General features: G+C 43.4%; 1 protein-coding gene across 7 annotated transcripts in view; it reads right to left on the bottom strand.

Moving 5' to 3' along the window:
* FHOD3 (formin homology 2 domain containing 3) overlaps positions 1-21,802 on the bottom strand; it is a 497,371-nt gene that overhangs the window by 155,376 nt on the left and 320,193 nt on the right. For all 7 annotated transcript variants that reach the window (XM_081253453.1, XM_081253447.1, XM_081253448.1 and 4 more), the window contains exon 10: positions 20,579-20,817. In XM_081253453.1, the coding sequence (XP_081109579.1) occupies positions 20,579-20,817 (239 nt within the window). The remainder of the gene's footprint in view (positions 1-20,578; positions 20,818-21,802) is intronic.

The raw sequence follows: 21,802 nt of genomic DNA, 5'->3' as shown, positions 1-21,802 counted from the left end.
GAACCCTTACCCAAGCTTCTCAATCCCTTGCCAAAGGGATTAAAACTCCTGAACTCCAATGACCTTCATCTTTGTTCACTTCAGGCCCTCATGGGCTGGACCTCACCATCACACCTAAGTAGCCCACCCTGGAAACCTTGCATCCAAACTTCTACCCCCCGACCCACAAGCCCCCATTCCCCCAAATCTCTCATTCCTCTCCTCCCACCATAACTCTTCTGCAATCTCAGTGTCCTCCTCTCCTTCCTAAATGTCCACCAGCTCCCTCTTGCCTTCAATCCTTATGAATCGACCGTTTCCCACTGTAGGCACCATTCTGCCAAAATCTGTAACTCTTTTGCCCCACTCTCCTTCAGCTGCAGTTTTTCTTTTTACTGAAATATAAAATACATACAGAAAAGTACACGAATCACTGAGGTTTCACAGAACAGATGCATCTACATAATCAGCATTCCCTTAATGCTCCCTTTGAACTGCTTTCCTCCCCTACTTGAAACAGCACAGGTCAGCTTTGCCTGATTTTCTTCTCCATCTAAAAGGAATCATACTGTATCCAGCTCCTTTTGTTCAATATGACACTTGTGAGATTCATCTATATTGTCATATGTACTTGAAGATCATTCTTGCTCATTGCTGTACAGTATTCTCTTACATGAATATACTGTAATTTAGTTATCCATTCTACTGTTGATGATAATCAGGTACTTTTCAGTTTGGGATCATTTTGAATAGGGCTGTTATAGATATTGTAGTACATGTTTTTTAGTGTTTTGGGTCATAAGATATGCTTAAATTCATCTTTATTAGAAACTGTCAAACAATTTTTTAAAATGAATGAATGAATTTACATTCCCATAGATAGTATATGAGCATTCTGGTTCTTCCACATCCTTGCCAAGATTTTATTTTTTTGTCTATTTCATTTGCCGTCTAATATGTGTGTGATGATGTCTCATTGTGGTTTTACTTTGCTTTCCCCAATGACTAATTAAGATGGGTACATTATCATGCTTTTAATGTCTATTTAGATATCCTCTTTTTGAAGTGTGTAAGTACTTTGCCTTTAAAAAAAAAAAGAAAAGGCTCGGACTTCCCTGGTGGCGCAGTGGTTAAGAATCCGCCTGCCAATGCAGGGTGCACAGATTCAATCCCTGGTCCAGGAAGATCCCACGTGCCATGGACCAACTAAACCCATGCACCACAACTACTGAGCCTGTGCTCTAGAGCCCGCGAGCCACAACTACTGAAGCCCGAGTACCTAGAGCCTGTGCTTTGCAACAAGAGAAGCTACCACAATGAGAAGCCTGAGCATCACAACAAAGAGTAGCGCCCACTCGCCACAACTAGAGAAAGCCCACGCGCAGCAACGAAGCCATAAATAAATAAATAAATAAATAATAAACAACAAAAAAAGGCTTTTTATTTGTAGAAATTCTTTACATAATTTGGACACAAGTAATTTGTCATATTCTAGTGTTGCAAATATGTTTTCCCTGTGGGTTGCCTTTGCATTCATTTCATGGTATCTTTTAATAAACATACGTTCTTAAGCTTAATGGGGCCCTATTTATCTTTTTTTCTTTGATGGTTAGTGTCTTTTTTGTCCTGTTTTTTTTGTTGTTTTTGTTTTTTTTCTTACACCAAGGTCTTAAAGGCATTCTCTTATGTGACCCTCTAAAAGCTTTATTATATAACCTTTCACATTTAAATTTGCAGTCCATCCATAATTTATTTTGTGTATCATATGAGATAGGGGTAAGATACATTTTTTCCCCACGTGGACATACAATTGGCCCAGAACCATTTAGTAAAAAGGCCATATTTGCCCCATGTTAGTATCATCTTTATCATAAATCAAGTATATATCTGTTGGTTTCTGGACTTTTTCTCACCATTAGTCAATTTTTCTATCCTTGCATGAATACTCTGCATGAATCTTTGCATGAATACTATCTTAATTATTACAGTTTTATGATAGACCTTGACATTGCAAAGTAAGTCCTTTGCCCTTTATACTTTCATAGAACTTTTGAATCAGCTTGTCAATTTTCACCAAAATCTAGCTGGACTGCTAGTTGGGATTGCATTGAATTTATACACAAATTAGAAGAACTGACAATTTTACATATTGAGTCTTCCAATCCATGGCTGTGGTATATCCTTTATTTAGATCTAATCTTATTCCAATATTCTTTCATTTCTTTTAAAGCTTTAAATTTTCAGTAGAGGTCTTATATATTTTCTGTTAAATTTATTTCTAAATATAAATCTTAATGCTACTGTACATGTTATCAATTTCCAATTTAATTTTCTATTTATTTGATGATATATAGAAATAAAATTGATTTTGGGGGTAAATTTACCTTGTATCCAACAACTTTTCCAAATTTATTAATTGTAATACTTTTTGTATAGATTCCTTTAGATTTCCTATATAGACAGTCATATCGTCTGTAAGTAACGATGGTTGTATTTATTTTGCTCCGATTCTTATGCCTATCTTTTTCTTGCCTTATTACACTGGCTGGGGACTGCAATATTACATTGAACTGAAGTGATGACAGTAAGCATCCTTTCATTGTCCCAAATATCAAGAGGAAATATGAGCTTTGCCACAGATTTTTTTATTCTTTATCAGATCAAAGAAGTTTCCTTGTTTGTGAAGAGTTTTTACCATATATGAATACTGAATTCTATCAAATGCTTTCTTTCCATTTATCAAGATAATCATATGATTTTCCCCTTTATTTTTGTAAATGCAATGAATTACAAAACTGCGTTTTAAAGGGTTAAACGAACCTTGCATACCAGCAATAAACCCCACCTTGTTATACCATGTTATCCTTTTTATAAACACCTGGGTTCTATTTGTTAATATTAAGAATTTTTTAAATTGAAGTATAGTTGATTATAATATTATTAACAATTTTTTACATATACTGGAAAGAGATTGATCTGTAATTCCTATTTCTTAAAATGTGCTGATCAGTTTATGGAATAAAGGTTATGCCACCCTCATAAAGAGGTAGGGCAGAGAGGGTGACAGCTGTGGAGCTAAAGAAAAAGAGATGGATCCGAAAAAAATTAAAACAGATTTAGCTGAATTTGGTGACTGGTTAGATGTGGCAGGAAAGGAAGAAAGAAGTATTGGTACAACCCCATGGTTATATACCCCATACCTGGATTGAGGGGTGCTTCTGTCAGAAACAAGGAAGCCAGTGGAACAGTGAAGACAGCATTCCTCCCGTAATGCCACAAGCCACAAACGAGCACACCTCATCTGTCCTTCCGAGCCTGGTATACAGCTCACCCTCACACACCACAGTCCTTTTTGTTGGCAGTCCTTTTCTGCTCTAACAGCAGTCAAGTTAAAAACTGTACCCTCAACCTTCAGCCCGAGGCTACCTTCCCTCAGCTTGATCAGGAATTTGCAAATGTTATTACTTCTGGTCTGCCCAGAACCCACAGATCTCTACCCTGCCAACCAATGGGTCTCTCCTCTTTAACACAAAACAGGGAGCCCCATCCTCCAAAATGACTTGACTTCATTTGTTCTCCCAGGTGGTAAAGTCATTTAGAAGCAAAGTCTGCTGGAGTTGGAGAGGCTTGGAGCCAACTGCCTGGGTTGTACTCCAGCTCCATAATTTACCAGCTGTGTGACCTTGGGCCCCACTTTCCTCATCCCAATTTAGGATATCAGCAGTACCTACCTTCCAGGAGGACTGGGTTAACATGTAAAGCACTTTGAAAAGGAGAAGTATACAGTGAGCAAATCAATTTGTTTTAGCTACTAGCTCTCATCATCATCACCATCATCGTCACTGGCTTTGGAGCCTTCTTAGGAAAACTCTACCATCCCCCACTAATGGATACTCAGAACTCTGCTTGATTCACTAAGGAAGAGGACATAGTACTCTGCAAAGCATTCCCAATCACTGGCAGATAGTAACACTTTCCCCTTTATAACTTCCACCTGGGTAAGCTGTGTAGTTTTGATCCTCCTCTCTTGCATGTAGCTGTCCTACAGATGTATGAAGACAGTGAGTCTGATCAACATCCCAACCTGTTTCCTCTTTGGGCTCAACATCTCTGACCCTGCAATAAATCTTCTGATGACTTGTGTATATCATAGCTTTGCTATCATGAGTGGCAGAGCAGGACCAAGGGCAGGCAGCACAATGACTCACTCAGGGAATCTACTTCCAGGAAGTCCCATGGTCAAAGCACTGGCCTTGCCCTACAACTCAAATGCATGAAGAAGGAAATACCCTCTCGTAGGGCACAGGACTCTCTATGCTTGATTTTATTTAGTTTCATCCTAGTAGAATTAGTCAAATGGAATGATATTTTATGCTGCTAATATTTAAGATTGAAGAATTAGTTCAGACAATTTTGCTTTTTCCCTAACTGAATTGTCTCTTAAAGTATAACTTAATTTTGTTTATACTTGTTCTAAGGCATTCTGGGTCTTTGGCCTCTGGCTTTCAAATACCTCTAGGAGTATTCTGCTTGTGTGTAATTGATAAGGAGTTACTCTAGGGCACAGGCCTGTTCTGAACCCATCAGGTAGTCTCCTTTTAACCACAAACAGTCCCAGACTGGAGGCCACCCTCTTCACGTTGGAAAAGCAACAGGCCCACCACCTGACCAATTCTGCAGGGCACAGTTTCCTTCAAAGTCAAATTAACTTTCTCAAATTTGGGTCTCAGGCTGATGTCACGTATCTTAGGCTTCAAAAAACAGGAAGGAAAACGGATGTTGCTGAGATGTTTTAAATGTACAATAGAAACATTTAAAACAGTATTAAAGTACATTCTAGGACCAAAGCAATCAGGATGAGGAAGAGTCAAGCAACACATTTGGAGCAGACATTTGAACACATCTAATAGACATAAACTCAAAACAGGAATATGAAAAAATATATTTTGAAAATCAGTAAAAAACACAACTATAAAAGTGAGCACAATACACAACCATGGCCAATACATGTATATGAAATGATATTTTAAAACTGAAGTTTAAATATAAATCAGTCAGAGTTTAATAGAATTCAGTTGGAACTACAATGAGATACGATTTTTTATCTGCTTGGCAAAATTAAGAAGTCTGAAGATAATACTAAGCACTGAAGAGCATTTAGACCAACTGGCTCTCATATACTGCTGATAGGAGTGTGCATTAGCATAATGACTCTGGCAAAACAATTGGCACTATCTCACAAAGTTAAGCATTCATATCATGAATATGACTGACATCACCTAGAAGTGGCATTGCTGTAGCCTGGGACAGTGGTTCTGAACCAGGTGATTCTGCCCCCTAAAGGACATTTGTCAATGTCGGGAGACATCTAGTCTTAGATGTTGCGTCCTACAATGCACGAGGCAGCCCTCCACAACAACATTTGCACCGAATACTTTTGGTCCAAAATGTCAACAGTGCCGAGGTTGAGAAACCCTCTCTAGGGATGCCGAAGCATGTGCACCGGGATAGGAGTCTGAGAATATTCTCAGCAGTACTGTCTGTAATTAGCAAAAAATGGAGACAACCCAAATGCTCACCAATGGGAAAAAGGATAAATAGATCGTGGTATATTCCAAGCAGAGAAAACGGAAGACCTTCAGCATCACATGACAATATGGATGAACACTGGAAGCATGATGTGGAGTGAAGACAAGTGCAAAGAGAAACTACAATATTCTAATATTTTTTATAAAGTTCAAAGAGGCAAAATTGTATAATATACTATTTATATATATATATATATCTGATAATACTAAAAACAAATAACAACAAACCCATAAGACAACACTAAACAATATTTAAGAGTGCTGGTTACCCAGGTTCAGAGATGTGAACGTTGGAAGCTCATACTAAGTTAAGGGTAATGCTCTGGGTTTCTAGCTACCATAGTCTCATGGATGTTCTTTATATTAATATTTATATAACATTAATACTTAATATTAATAATATTAATGTTTATAATAGTAATATTTATAATATTTATATTTATATGAAATAAATAAACTAGGAGAGGGCCACACATGGACCAATGATGCCAATGTATCATGAACTAAGGATTATGATTAATTCAATTCTGGACAATTAGAATTTTTTAAATAGATTTTATTTTTTAGAGCAGTTTTAGTTTCATAGCAAAATTGAGCAGAAGGTATAGAGATTTCCCATAATAAGTAACAATACAAACATTTTTTAAAAGTGAAGAAGTGTAACCATGGGGCAAGGGCTCTCTCTCCATTTACCCAACAATTATTTATTGAGCATTTATTACGTGCAAGATGCAGGGGTACAGTGGTTAGTAGAGGTTCTCAGCCTTAATGTTTACAGGTCTGTAGGGGAGAAAGACATTAATCTAGTTGTACCAGGAAGTACTCAAGTGAGAAAAATTTCCACAGTGCTCTTGGGGCAAAACTCAGAAGGCCAAGCAGGAATTGACTAGAGGACAAGATGGGACTTTACACATGACACTCTCCTGCTCCAACACGTACACGCTAACCTTAGGATTAAGTCCAACTTGCTCAGCTAACACCCCCATCGTCTTGCCAACTTCATCTCCCTCTCTCCCTTCAGCAACTCCCCCACCCTAGTCTTAATCAGTCTATTGAGCTGTCCACCCAACACCAAGGGCATTTCAGCTTGGGGTCCTCAAAGGAGCCATTCTCCCTGCCTGGAGTTACTCCTTCTGCTCTGTTTCTCTAGTGGACCCAGCCGCCAGGGACATCCAGTAAGTATTTGCTGCCTGTTGCAGATCTGTGGCCCAGTGGACCTCGCATGGTGCTCAGCATGGAGATACGCGCTATGGATGGTCAACAGAGTGGCAAGAACTGGAAAAATGACCTTGGAGATCTCCCCACGTTGCAGATAAGAAAGACGAGGTCCAGAGCAGGCAAGATCACACAACCTGACAGTAAGAACTGGCGACGTCATGAACCCGAAGCAGAATCTAAACTGGTTTCATTGCTCCACCGTCACCGCACATTTCCTTCTAAGCAACAGCACCCTGGATGGTGCTTCTCAGTCTTCCCTGCACAGGGCATAGACAAGAACATCTGCACAGCCCACCAGAGTAACGGACAGGAGACCCTCCCAGTGCCCCAGTCACCCCAGACCTGCCTGGTTGCCCAGAGGTGGGGGGGGGGGAAATCATTGTCTTGACACAGGTGTGACCCATTTGTGGCAACTAGTTAGTAAGCTCTGTATTAAGGTTTAGATAAGATGCAGGCATTTTAAATGCCCCATTTAGTTCTGTAAAATGCATATGACATACTATAATTAGATGAAAAAAATGTCATAGAAATAGTGTTACTGTGAATGTAATGAATGCCACTAAATTGTACAATTAAAAATGGTTAAAATGGTAAACTTTATGTTATGTATATTTTACCACAATAAAAAAATTTTTAAATTTACAATTTAAACAAACAAACACAAACACAAAAACAAATAAACAGAAGAAATAGTGTGTTAAATTTCTGTCAGACCAAGTGCCCCCTTGGGCTCCATCTGTATCCCTCAGACGGAGCAAACACTGCATCCCTCTGTGAGAGAGTTCGCTTCAACTGGCGTTTGAACTAAGCCTCCCGGTGACTCATACTTTCTGCTCACTTCAAGGCTGTTTCTAGGTTACCAAGGCCCCAAGAAGAGATTTGAAAATTTCCAATTAGTTATCTTAATCAGTTAAGACGTATATCTGACCAACTGAAGCAGTGATTTCATTCAAAAATAGTTTTGTTATCCACCAAAAAAAAAAAAAAAAAGAAGAAGAAGAAGCTTCTCTCAAAAGATTTTTGCCAGCTACTAAGAGAATGAAAGGACGTTTCAGAGAGCCCAGCTGCTGCTCTGATGTTTCCATGGTGAGAACCCAAAGTTAGATAGGAAAGTATTTATTGTCCCTGTAACACTCAGAGTTTAGAAGGAGCATATTTACAGGCCATGGATACTGAATATACCCAGGAACTGGACAACTGGCCAGAACCTTAATGCACGAGCCATTATTTTGCTATTTTGTTTTAGAATAAAATACTAATGGATCCAGCACATTATTTCTGCGGAAAACATGGAGCAGTTTAATATAATGGAATTCCAGTCTGCATAGCCTAAAACCAATAGGAAAAAAAAACACAATTAGTAGCCTGGTTGCAGGTTTATTTAGGAGTAAAACAAATCAATCCAGTGATAACTGCGGACTATGAGGTGTCTCACTACTTTCTTTTGTGGGTATTTTGATTTTATGTTTAAAAAAGACTTTATTCCAAGCCAGAGATACTACCTAATTGCCTTAAGTGTCTCTTAGAGGCCTGAGAGAGCAGAAGAGAAACTAAGATGAAGGTAGATGGAATTCTCTGTGATCTTCTGGAAACAGCAGGGACGCCAAGCACAGACCCAGGCTGAGGTTTCAAGATGGCAGCCTCCAGAGGTGAAAGCAGCCCTGCCTGCGTCTGGCTTGGCTCCATCCTGAGACCCAGAGGCTCTCTTATGTCACCCATAAAATAAAGTGGAACAGCAGAACAGGAGCCTTCATCTCTGGCAGTCTATGATAGCTGACGAAATGAAATTGGATGGACATCAGACAAGTTCTCTCACCTCCAGAAGTTGTATAACTATTAGTCAAATAGTGTGCTGTCTAGCCAAGCTCACTTTTAAATGTTTCGAATAACAGAACTTCTTACACACATTCTGTTTCATGTTTTCACAAACAGGAAGGCAATGATACTAAAGAATGAAAGACTCCAAGCTAGGAAGAGACATGATATGTGTCTCTTTAAGAGGCAGCTATCAAATGTAACCACCACGAGGAAGCCAACCCCGTTTCCGAGTTTTGTGTGTAGGTCCATCTTTCAAACTCATGACTCACTTTGATTCTAGAACTCGAATTGCCTTTTCACATGCTTTGGACTTTGACACACCACCATCAATCATCCTTCAGGACTCAGCCCAAATGCCTGAGGAGGGTTTGTGGACCCCCCACCCCCACACTGCCCCATCCCACTATCCTTTTTGCTAAAAAAATCTTTTAAATTAATATTTAATTATAAGAATTCATACTCCCTTTGAAAAAGTATAATATTACTGATAAAAATTAAGTCCCCTTTGACCAGAGGTAACCACAGTTATAAATTCGGTGGGTAAATTTCCAGATTAAAAAAGAAAGTTTTAACATATATTATTCTACAGTGCTTCTTTTTTTTTTTTTTTTTTTTTTTTTTTTTTTGCGGTACGCGGGCCTCTCACTGCTGTGGCCTCTCCCATTGCGGAGCACAGGCTCCGGACGCGCAGGCTCAGCGGCCATGGCTCACGGGTCCAGCCGCTCCGCGGCATGTGGGATCCTCCCGGACCGGGGCACAAACCCGTGTCCCCTGCATCGGCAGGCAGACTCTCAACCACTGCACCACCAGGGAAGCCCTCTACAGTCCTTTTAATACAGCAATTAATGTGGCAAGTATGTTGGTCCTTCTGGTGTGACGCACTTCTTACAATTGCTAGTTACATCCCATCATGTGGCTATGCCATGTTTTCCTTATCTAGCCACTCCCCAAGTTGCTGTTACAAGTGACGCTGTAATGACAATCCCTGCACATGTGAACTGCATATTATTGTCAAGTGCATATCCTTACATCCCTGCTACCTGCACACAGCCCTGTTTGCAGCCTTCAAAAGCCCTCTTCCAAAGCTACACACATTTACTTGCTACAATATTTATGTGCACACTGTCTTATGAGGCTGCAAGAGTCATAAGGGTCATGCTTACCACTGTATCCTCAGAACCGAAAATCTGGCAGGTACAGGAAAATACGAGCTGGTGAATAATGAAGGAATGAATGAATATCATTTTGTTCTCCTTTGGCTCATAAGCTACTATTCCTGGCTCAACAAACTCAGGGCAGTAATCATAACATCAAAGTTCATAAAATGTCAGGACTGACTAAGAAGTCTATCCCTGTATAGTTACTGTGAAATAATATACTCAGTGTTGGGGTTTCTCTTATAGAGAACTGGTGGCTTGCTCGTTTACTTGTGGGCGTGAACTATTATGGATGTGGACCCAAGTCCCAGCCACGTTTTAACAACCGCAAAGTTACTTCTTCTTTTTTTTAATAAATTTATTTTATTTTATTTATTTTTGGCTGCCTTGTTCTTCATTGTTGCACGTGGGCTTTCTCTAGTTGTGGTGAGCTGGGGGCTGCTCTTCATTGCAGTGCACAGGCTTCTCACTGGGTGGCTTCTCTTGTTGCGGAGCACGGGTTCTAGGTGCATGGGCTTCAGTAGTTGTGGTGTGCGGGCTCAGTAGTTGTGGCTCACGGGCTCTAGAGTGCAGGCTCAGTAGTTGTGGTGCACGGGCTTAGCTGCTCTGCAGCATGTGAGATCTTCCCAGACGAGGGCTTGAACCCGTGTCCCCTGCATTGGCAGGTGGATTCTTAACCACTGCACCACCAGGGAAGTCCCAAAGCACTTCTTCTCTGCTTCATGATTTTTTCCTCTTTTCACGATCAAAATTATTTACTCTTCTAACTCAAAGTCAATTTTGTAAAGCTTGTTATAAGTGAAAAAAATATAGATAAAGAAAGAAAAATATCTTCCCAAGTCCAGTAAGTATTTGTTTCACTTCGGAAGGCCTGCCACGGGCATGAAGCCCTGATACCCTCCACCCGCTCGCCCTGTGCTGTTCCAAGACCTCTAGGAGACCAAGGCCTGCACGCAGCAGCTCCCGACTGGCCACTTCTTCATGGGGGCTCATCTCCTGTCAATGTTTAAACTCATGTTTATAAAACCAGAACTGCATGACTGGGAAAAAGACAAAAAAACAAACCTTAGGAATTAAAATAATTTCTCTGGAGGCAAACGTGATTACTGTAATGGAGTAGTCCTGAAGTGTGATATAATTGTCTCTGATTCCTCACTGAGTTACTGTGTCTTGGGGAAGCACGCTTTATCAGGATGTTCAAACGGCACTTAGGCTGCAGATACCCGTCCCACATGTGCCCAGGCTTCCCTGTTCTGCAGGCCACTCTCCCAGGGCAAGGGGGAGGCTTCCCTCTACTTGGCTTGGCTCTGCCTCCTGTTTCTCTCCAGGGAAATCAGACTCTCACTGGGCTGGGGGGTGGGGGTGTTGAGGGTGAGGCTGCAGTGACTCATTTATTCTAGTTATTTAACAAACTCTCTGACGGGTGCTCCCACGCAAAGCACTTTACAGGGTTCACCGCTGAACTCCTCGCAGGAACTGCTGAAATGGTACTATTACTACCCCATTCACAGCTGAGGAGCTGAGGCACAGAGAGGTTAAGGAGCTTGCCCAGAGTCACAGAGCTAGAAGCCGGGATCTGAACCCAGGTAGTCCAACCTTAGCATCTAAGCTCCTGACCATGATGCTCTGCTACCTCTACTATGATCATTTCTTTGTGGCTGGAAATAAATGCCTCTTCTCTTTAAGGACTGGAAGAAGCTGTGAATCTTTCCTTCTTTCAGATTCTTTTCATGTATTCAAATGTATAGGGAGTCTACCAGGTCTCACCCCTTGCCTGTCTCACCGAGGCCCCATTCCACCACGAGGAGAATCAATGATGCCTTGATATAGACAAACTTGCACCACAACTGTAGCCCATGTTAATCCTCATCGGTCTCTGAGACATCAACATTACCTCCCTCAGAAATCAATGTTTTTTCTACAAGAGTATGATGCTTCTGTGATCACTGTCAGCTCGCTGAACACATCTGTGAGACAAGAATGACATTAGGCCAGGTCTCTCTTTCTTTGGGTCTCTCCTCGTCAATTTCCAAAGCCTATTCCAAAGGGGTCCCTTGCAAAATGCTTCCCCAGCATCACCTTGGTCCACTATAAACACCTTTTTTGCCATGTCAGATTTGACCTCCTCAGCCTACATTTTCAGGGTTTTATTTCCCTGCTAGTTCAACCTTCATCACTGAAGAGTTACTACCAGGCTCCTTCCACAGACTCTTGGAAAAGAGACAATCTCATTCTTCCTTCCATGATTGGATTTAATCGACTCAGTTTAGTAATCATTAGAAAGCCCCTGCTCCATTTCCGAAGGGATCCTGGAATTGCCAGGGATATAAAGAGACAGATGCTTGCTCTCCAGAAGGACCACCCACACCCATACCTGCATGAACTGCCAACAGAATCAGCTCTACCAGAAAGGGCTGTGAACAGTCAGGACATGGATGGGAAGATGTGTATTACAGAAAATGGAGAGTCTGCAAGGTCATGGGCAAGCAGGCTTGACACTGAAAGAAAATACCCAAAGCAAGTCAAAGATGTAACCAGAAACAAAAACCTTTCCGTGTGTTCACCACTCCCACAGTAAAGGGCTGTCTCTTCCTGCAACATCACACCAAGTAAGGGCACTCTAGCTTGAGAAGCATTCACACTTGAAGACAACCAATATCAAGGTTCATTGACTTGGGAAGTGAGTGAACTTCTCAGTTTCAGAATTTCATGACAATTCTACACTTTATCCACTCACTTCTCTACTCACTTGGTTTGTTTTCCCTGGGTTATGGCATCTAAGCCCAAGCTAAGAGTTCCAGAGGTGCCTATCCAACTGCCTATGGGACGTTCTACCTGTGACCCAGATATCTCAAACTGAAAATGCCCACAGCTTACTCAGTGGCCTGACAGCCATCCCATGACCCTGTTAGTGGTTGCCTAGGGATCACCCCGGACTCCTTCCTCTTTCTCACCATACAGTCCAGTCACCATCCCACAAATGATGTCCATCCTGTATCTCATCACCTTCTCCTGCCTGCCATTCTCCCTGCCACTGCCTGTCGGGCCTTTCCACCTCTCTCCAGACTGTGGCCCAGGCCTCACCAGGCTCCCTGTTTGCTGTCTGCTCTCCTCCCATGCACTCTCTGTGCTGTTCCCACAGGGGTCTTGCTGAAATGCCACCCCGATCTCACTTCTTCACTTAAAATTCATCAGTAGCTCTGTTCAGTTTTAGAGTTTTGCCATTTTCTGCAGAATCTAGAAAAATCCCCCAAATTCAATTCAGCAAAGTCCAAACCCCCAAAGAAATCTGCAATCTGATCACAGTGAACCTTTTGAGAAACCAGAAGTCCTGCGCCAGAAATCAGAAGGAGCTTTTGCAAAGTGACCTCCTCTTCCTACCTTTTGCTTCTGTCCTTTCTTGGAGCAGGTGCTCTCAGTTCCAAGTTCACAGCCCTCTGCTCAGCCCCCCATCCCCCAGCCATCTCCCTTCCTATCCTCCCTTTGCTGTTCAATACTCAGGAAACCACGAAGGGCTTCGGGCCATTAACTGGTAAATCTGAATCACTGGCTGTATTCTAATCATACCTACCTGAGGAGGTCACATCCCTTGCTGGTGAATCCCACTGGTAACGAACCATTACCGTCAGGTCAGTCTTCCCAAGTAGCTACTTGCCACTCATGGTACCCGTGGCTGTTAATCTAGTTGTGGTGAAATCCTCTAGCATGGTTATGCCAGTGCACAGAATCTTCTCGCCAGTTCACGTTCATGTTTATTTAACGATTACCTTCTTTAATAGCACAATATCCGGGAAAGCTCCAGGGCATGGAGCTACTACAGTAACAGCACTGAGCTAAGCCCACATTTGCACTGCCTCTCTTGACTCCCATGCCACTCTATTAAAGCAGCATCAGCGCCCTGAGTTTACAGTGGAGGAGACCGAGGCCAAGCCTGGGGAGGAAGTGGGAACTGTAGCTGGAAAGGCCATGCCTGTGCCCTCAACAACCTGTGGCTGCTCCTGTTCTGCACTTGGCCCAACCTTCCCCAGGAGCCAGGACTGAGGTCACCTGAGTCGTAAATTCTGTAGGTTAACACCAATGATACAACCCCTACTGTAACAGAGAAGAACAAACCTGACTCCGTATTGGATCTAGTCCTTTAGCCCTCACCTCTGTGCCCTGTGCTTAGTCTTGCTGGCTCTGTGCCTTTATAAAAGAATGTTGTCTATAGCCTGAAATATACATGGTAGCCCATTCTCAAAGCTCTGCCGCCCAGGCTTCACCTTTAAAGGTATAACACTTGTCACACACATAGACATAAAAAGCTGCACAACAGAGAATGACGTTTGTCTTGTTGGAGGTTTCCAGCAACATCGTGACCAGACCTACGTGGACAGCTGCAAGGACAAAAGATTATCACATCCCCTCTGTCTGGCCGGCACCAAGAAGTTTGCAGCAACCAGTCATACTCCGTCCCCTTTTAGTATAAAAGAAGTCTGAATTCTAATTCAGGTAACATGGCTCTTTGGGACACCAGTCCACCATCGTCTGTATTGTAGTAATTTTTTATTGTAGTATTGTAGTAAATAAGGTATTATAGTAATTTTTTAATGTACTGACAAAAAACTAGAACTAATAATATAGAAGAAGGGCAACATGCATTTGATAATCGCTTACTAATTGCCAAGGACCCAGTAGATTTGTTTTATTTCTACAGAATCACAGGGGGATAAAAAGGGTAGTTTAGTAAAATGGTGAAGGGCCGAGACTCCGGATCCAGACCACCTGAACTCTAAAACCAACTCCACATAGATTAGCTGTGGGACTCTGGACAGGTTACTTCAATGTTCTGTGCCTCAGTTTTTCTTCCTGTCACATAGAGATAGTAACAGTATGTATACCTCATAGGGTAACAGTGAAAAGCGTAGTACACTAAAGTTCTTAGCATAAAGCCTGGCAGATAATTAAGCACTCAGTACATTACTTGAAAACATAAAAGAGCTGCTTTTATTCTGTTCTCACTCTGTGCCAGGGGCCATGTCTAAATGGATACAGGGCTAGCAGTGGCAGAGCCAAACACCTCCATTCTACGGCCTGTACAGCAGTGATTCCACATTCCATGCTGGTGAGAATGTGTGCAGACTGAGCACTCCTCCGCTCCTAGGATCCAGGACCGGTTCTCGGCCAGCAGGTGTGGACTGAGTTTCTGCTGCTGGTGTCCACAGTCTGTCCCCACACCACACCCTGCCAGGGTCCTCGCTGCAGCATGGGTGGGCTAGCTACCCCTGGTCAGTACCCGTGGCCTGTAGCCCACGTGGGCATGGTCCCTCCTGGTCTCCCCTTCTCCAGGACCAAGGGGGCCAGGCCACAACCTCTCTGTGCTGCTGGAGGGTCAGGCATGTCTGTAGGTCAAACTGCTGCATCCAGTCCTTCCCAACTGCAACCTCTAGGCCTGGCCACAACCCTTGACTCCTGGTCAGTCTGTTTACGCCCTGATCACTTTCAATGTATTAGAACGAGTAGTTTTGTACAACAAACATTAAGCCTTTTTTCCTAATTTTTACCCCTAATCTAACCTCCATGGACAAAATCGCAGATCTTGAATTTAACTTTTTCACTTCTTGACCCTCAGCTGATGGCACCATCAGCCGAGAGGAGGGCATCCACCTCTCCTCCTCAAGCTGAGTTCTCAACTCCACCTAAACACCTGTGAACACTGCGTGGACAGAGGTGGCTCTAGTGAGCTTGTCCCCTGTATTTCTCTTCCTCCAACCAGGTTCCCGAGTCTGGCTGCAGAAGACCACACCTTCTGTCATATCATCATTTTCCTGTCTTGCCATTTTGTTGTACGCTGGTGTCACATTCCACTACGTCAATATTTTTGGAATGTGACAGGTGTGAAGCTGATTAGAATTGGATATGCCGGGCATTTCAGCTACTGAGAAAATCATGAGATTTAGTCAAACTTTTGGTTCTCAAAGAGGGCTCAGCATATTCCCTGAGAATGTGAAGTAGAAAACTTTGCTAAATGGAGTTAAAACCAAACCAAAACAAAACAAAAAAGGGACTCTACTGTACTATCTGTACAGTAGCCCCCAAATTTAAGAATTATATTCTCTGGAAAAAAAAAGTCAGTTTTGACGCATGCACATGATGAGCATTTAAGATAGGTCCACAAAGTTCAAGAAAGCTACCCTGCTTCCAACAGTCAAAAGACTCCCTGCCTCAGCATCGTCCCAAGGAGGTGAAAATCACAACCAATTACGTGCCTTCCCCTAAGGCAGGGTTGACATTTTATAACAGATAATTCTTCACTGTGGGAGGCTGTCCTTGCACTGTAGAATGTTTAGCAGCATCCCTAGACTCACCCACCGATGCCAACAGCACTCCCCACCCCAGCTATGATAACCCAAAAAGTGCCAAGGCATTGCTCAGTATCCCCTAGGGACAAAATCACTTCTGGTTGAAGACCACTGCCTTTCAGGGCCACTGAGACTGGTCCCAGCCTACCTCTACATCCCTGAGCAGCACATCCTTTTCCGGGCTCAGTGCCGCATGCCCTCCCCCACACTGGCTCTGTATGTCCCCCTAGTCTGTCTGACTCTTCTCCACCCCCTGCAACCCCCTCAGCCTCCCACTGGGAACGCATGAGCAGCCATCAGCAAACAGCCTCCACACCTTCATGGAATATTCTTTACTCTAACCCTGGACTTAAGGATGCTGTTCCCTAACAGACTTCTCATATGGCATGACAGTTTCTTCTCTCTTACCCACATACTGCCTCTTTGCCAACTCCACACCACTTCCCCTGCAACTTCCCTCAAGAAACGCAGCCCCTTAGAATATGGGTTGGCAAGCCTGTGGGCCAAATGTGGCCCACCACCTGTTTTGATACAGTCTGTCAGCTAAGAATGATTTTCACATTTTTTTAGTGGTTGGGGGAAAAATCTAAAGAATATTTCATGACATGTAAAACTCAAATCTCAGTGTCCATAAATAAAGTCTCAGTGGAAGGCAGCCACACTCATTCTCTTACCTGTGTTCTATGGCTGCTTTTATGTTACAAAAAAAGCATAAAAGCAGCCATAGTTGCAACAAAGACTGTCTGGGCTGCAAAGCTTAACATATTTATTACCTGGCCCTTGACAGAGAATATTTCCAACCCTTGACTTGGAGGAATGTGGGAGTCATCTGTACCATCTACTTCCAAGCTGTTGTCACCATCCAGTACCCGCCAGGTCACTCTTCCATGTGTATTAAAATATACACATGACTGAAAGCTGGATGGCACAACTGCTAACATGAATGATTAAATGAAGTTCAAAATTACCTCTACGGGTTAGAATGTTGTGTGGAAATCAACAGGATGAAATTAAACTTTACATATTAAGTCCCATGCCAAGTTCATCGTCAGAAAGATGGATATACAGAGCAGGAAGAAGACCCAGTGTGTGTTGACAGAGGTAAGAACCAGGATGAATAGGGAAACGTTATAGGGAAATTCTATCCATATAGTGAAATGCTAAGCACCAACAGAGCTACCACATCATGGAGTAAATTTAGACCAGGCGACTTTACTAACAAGCCAAGGAGTTCAAGGATAGAATGGGGTGCCTCAGGGAGAAGAATGTCCGAGGCTGAGTACACGGAAAGGACTTCTGGTCTGGGCTTGACAACCCTGAAGACTTTTTAGTCCTAACATTATATACTATTACAATTTAAACCAGAGACCCTGGCTCTTTTGATGATTAGATGCTAAAAATAACTTTCTTGGTAAAAAAAAATGCAAGCACCAACATTTTTCTTCCAATCAGATCTGTAAATTTAATTGCAAAGATGAAACTTACTATGGCACACATAGTCACAAGGGGTACTTTTAGGTGGCAGATGCCCAATAAACTCATACCTTATTTGGTAAATGCTCACTGTGGACTTCTATTTCTTCAGAAACCTAAGCAGAGCAATGTGAGTTCTGAGACTTACTCGTCCTTATTAAAGCACATAGCCTAGCAGGCCTAAGTCTGTAAGAAGACTTGGGGATTTTCTCCTGTTCGACTCTCTTTGATTTTTATATTAACCTGAATAAAAGTACACATATATGGTATGTAAACAAATTCCCTGTCTAAAAAGTCAGAAGTACAAATCTCACTCAATGACTACGTTTAGGAAGTAGGGTGGCAAGTGGTTCTATACGATTCGGACATTGAGCAGCAAAGGCCAAAGACTTAGATTTACCCCAGGGCTTAGCTCCCTAGTCCTGAGATTCATCACAAGGCACCAAGCCCCTGATGTTTTCTCATCTGTAATGTGAGGATAATGATACTTGTCCCTGCCTGGATCCTACAGAGGATCACCATGAGAATCCAATTCAAGTGACAGAGAAGAACCATCTGAGTGGAGAGTGCCATATACAGTTTAGGACAACATGAATCTCTAACCTGTAACATAGCTCTACCTTCTTTTCAAAAGTATTGGCATTAGTTGGGACACAGAGTAATACAATTCAGCCTAAAATTCTCCATATGTGACGTATGCAGGCATGTTGCTACAAGTTAGCAGTAAGCAGGGCCAGAACGTTCACACAGATGAAGAGTAATCTAGGACAGGCATGCGTCTGTGTCTTTCAAGGTCTACGGGGAATAGAGCACAATGAACTTCTTGATTCTAAGGTAATGTTTTGAGGCACAGATGCCGAGCAGGTGACTAAGCTATGCATGCAGGGACTGCTTCCCAATTTGCTTATCGTCACACTTTCCCTCTATCCTACTCCCACTTCTGCCAAAATTACTGTGTCATTTTGGGGCCACAGGGCAAAATCCCTCCAACAGGCTTCATGGATGAAGCCACTTCATCATCATCAATCTGAAAACCTTTACCTTTCTTGGTAAGCTGGAAAGTGTATTTTTCTTAAACAAATACTATGAACTTTACATTAAAGTAATAATTTCATTAAAATGAAAAATTAGTCCTATTTGAAAACACTGAGGTGGAAACATTCAGAGAAGCATCTGTGGCCTCCTGTTCCAGATCCCATCAAGCCCAGACCCTCAAAACTGTGCCCAGGATGGTCCACTCCACTGCTGTTACCTTTGCCAACATATCACAAGGTGTGCTCACCTGAACTCACAACACAGAGACCTTTGAAAAGTGTAAAAACAAGAAACAGAACAGAAACAAACATGACACAAGTCAGACAGAGCAAAAGAACACCAAATGCTGCTAACAAGGCCTCCTAACTCCTACCTTCAGCCTCTTTGGTGGTTTTAAACCAATTTTTCAGCCCACTGTGTACACTTTCCTCAACTCTCTCCATGTTAATTTCTCAAGCTATTAGCCAGGAGCAGCGCTACAGAGAGCTTCCAGGGCCCTCTGAGCACTGCCTGAGTTTCTTGAAGATCTTAGATGACAAAGTACAATGTTCATAGTAGAGGTTCTCATTCCTCAGTCCGTTCAGAAGTTTTGGTCTTCTTTTCACTAAAATAGAGATTGCTATACACAGACTCTTAGAGACAGAAAAACCTGTAGATGGAAGGCTAGGTGATGAAGAAGGGTGTCAACACGGACCATGCCTTGCACATCACTCGCAGACCGATGTCCTCCTTCTCCTTCTGTAATAGGGGGCACCCAAAGGCCTGGACCGGTTCATGTTCCAGTGATCCCATGAGTACCAGACTGCTCAAGTCACTTCTTGGTAGTGGTGGGGATGGGGTGGGTGTCCCCTTAGGGATAGAGAGGAAGGGACATATGTGGATAGTGACAGACCTCACTATCTTAAGGTCATACCACTTATTCTGAGTTATATTCTTCTACACCAAGCAGCCTCCTGACCTACATTTGGCTCCCAGGTGGATCTCCATGATGGGGGGAAAATGCTTCAGTCAAGTGATGTGAGCAGGGTTTCCGCCAGCAGCAGGAAGAGGTGCACTGGCAACCAGTGTATCTGTCAGCCTCAGTGGAGTTGGCTGGCATGGACTGGTCCACAGAGTCCCACCATCCTAGTGAACTGAGAGCATCCATTTGGGAAGATATAACTGGACCCAGACCCCAGAGCATGGCCATCCTTTTGCTGCACCTCTGTTTTATGGAACCACTTCTGGAGCTCCTATAGATTTTGTCAAATTTTATATTTTGGACATACATAATTTCTCATGGGATTGTCAATCTATTTCTTTTTATGTCCTTGTCTTCATTCTTACTTTCTTCATTCTTATTCTTCATTTCTTATGTATTTGTCTTCATTCTTACATTCTCCCTGCCCAGATGGGAGGTTCACAGGAATGGAGATCATACCTTTTCTATTTATATGTCTTCACGGTCCCAAACAGTCCTGGCCTATAACAGACACTTAATAAAAAAGTATGCTGCATGACTGACTGAATGTTGATGGCACCAGTATTTACTGAAGTTATATGAAAGCACATATTTGTTCTATTTAACTCAACCTCAACCACGTATTGTCATGGGTACCTCGGACTCTATTGATCTCACATTCGTGTGGTGGCATACCATTTATTTCTAGGCCAAAATTTTGTGTTTTGGATTCTTTTCTAGTTGATAAAGCACAGCATTTCTACACAAATATTAACTGATATGTTAAATAATATGAAAACACAAGTGGGTGAAGATGAGTTCACGGCATTAGTAAGACCAAGTCTACGCATGTCACCAGGGCCACCCCGCCCTGGGAAGTTCCGGGGGAATTAGGGAGGATGGTTTAATGGTAGAGAAGAGGCAGGGAGCAGGAGAGGCGGGGATGGTCAAGGGCACCGGTGGGGGTGTGGCCTCCCTCCCTCTTTCCGGCATCCTTGCACCCCTCTCCGCGGCTGGGTTAATACTTACTTTTCACGGAGATCTCGCACTTGACTGGCCTTGAAGTCGGGAGCCGACGGGGAGCAGGGGCTGGGCGGAGGCGACAGAGGACTCTTGATGCTCTGCACCGAGTGCCTGCGGCTCCGCCTGCGGTCCAGGCCCTGGTGCTCGCCGCCCGTGCTGGAACATACGCTGGCCCTCCTCCGGTCCCGGCACCCGCTGGGGGGTGGTTCAGCCGTCTCGTCGCCATCCTCGAGCCTGAGTGCCACCTGGAAAAGCAGAGAGCGCCCAGCGCGAGCTCAGACCTGACAGCCTTTCACAGTCCCGCCCCAATGAGCACAATACGCCGTCTCTTCCCATCCTGTGGCTGCGGCTTCTCCGCAAGGTCATCACAACCACACGCATCCTAAAGCGCCGCCTGCAAACCAAAAGATGCTCGCCACTGTGTGATTTTCCCAAACGGATACAAAAAGGTCAACTGATGTCACGAGAAGACCTGAGAAATATTTTGTAATTAGATGGGCGCTTCACCCTGCGGCCCAGCACTGCCCTTTCCGAGGCCATCTCTCGTGCGCCCCCACCGCCCCGCCCCCACTGCCTTTGCTCTTCCCTGGTCCAGGAGGCAGGGTCTCTCCTGAAGCCCAGGGGCAGCAGGAAGCCCTGGAGTTCCTGACAGTTTCGGAGCTCACCTTCCCAGCTGTTCAGAAGAGCACAGCAAGGAGAAAGGCGGGAGCCCCAAACTAGGTGAGCCGAACGGCCTCACCTGCAGGTCTTTTCAGAGGCCTGACTTTAGATCCCCACGCACCGCGGCTCTCAGGAAACCCTCTGCAGCCTGGTCTCAGGAGCCTGCTTGCGCTTGCGGTCACAAAAATATAGACCAGAAATACACTGGACCTCTAGAATTCCGTTTTTTAAAAAAATTTCCTCTTAAAAGCACTTACACTAGGAGCCCTGATCCTAGTTGGGTGGTACCCTGTCCAAAGGCCCAGCTCGGCCCTCTCCTAATCTCCTCTATCCTGGATCCTACTCTATGGCCCTGTCAGCTCACATTAACACCCACCATCTCTATGCATACGCTCCTCTTTATTGGAGCTCACTCTTCTCAACCATGGGTTACACCTATCTGTAGCTCCAGCTTCTTTAATTATTTTTATGCCTACCTTCTCAACTACACGGTCAGACGAGCACAAGTTATCGCTGACTAGACCTCTGTGTGGCTGCCTGTGCCACTAGTGGACCAAGGGTGACCTGCAG

This window comes from Mesoplodon bidens, assembly GCF_964165515.1.
Source record: "Mesoplodon bidens genome assembly, chromosome: 13".
Classification (NCBI taxonomy): Eukaryota; Metazoa; Chordata; class Mammalia; order Artiodactyla; family Ziphiidae; genus Mesoplodon; species Mesoplodon bidens.
Note: the sequence above shows the minus strand (reverse complement) of the source record. Positions and strands in the feature narration are given on the sequence as shown.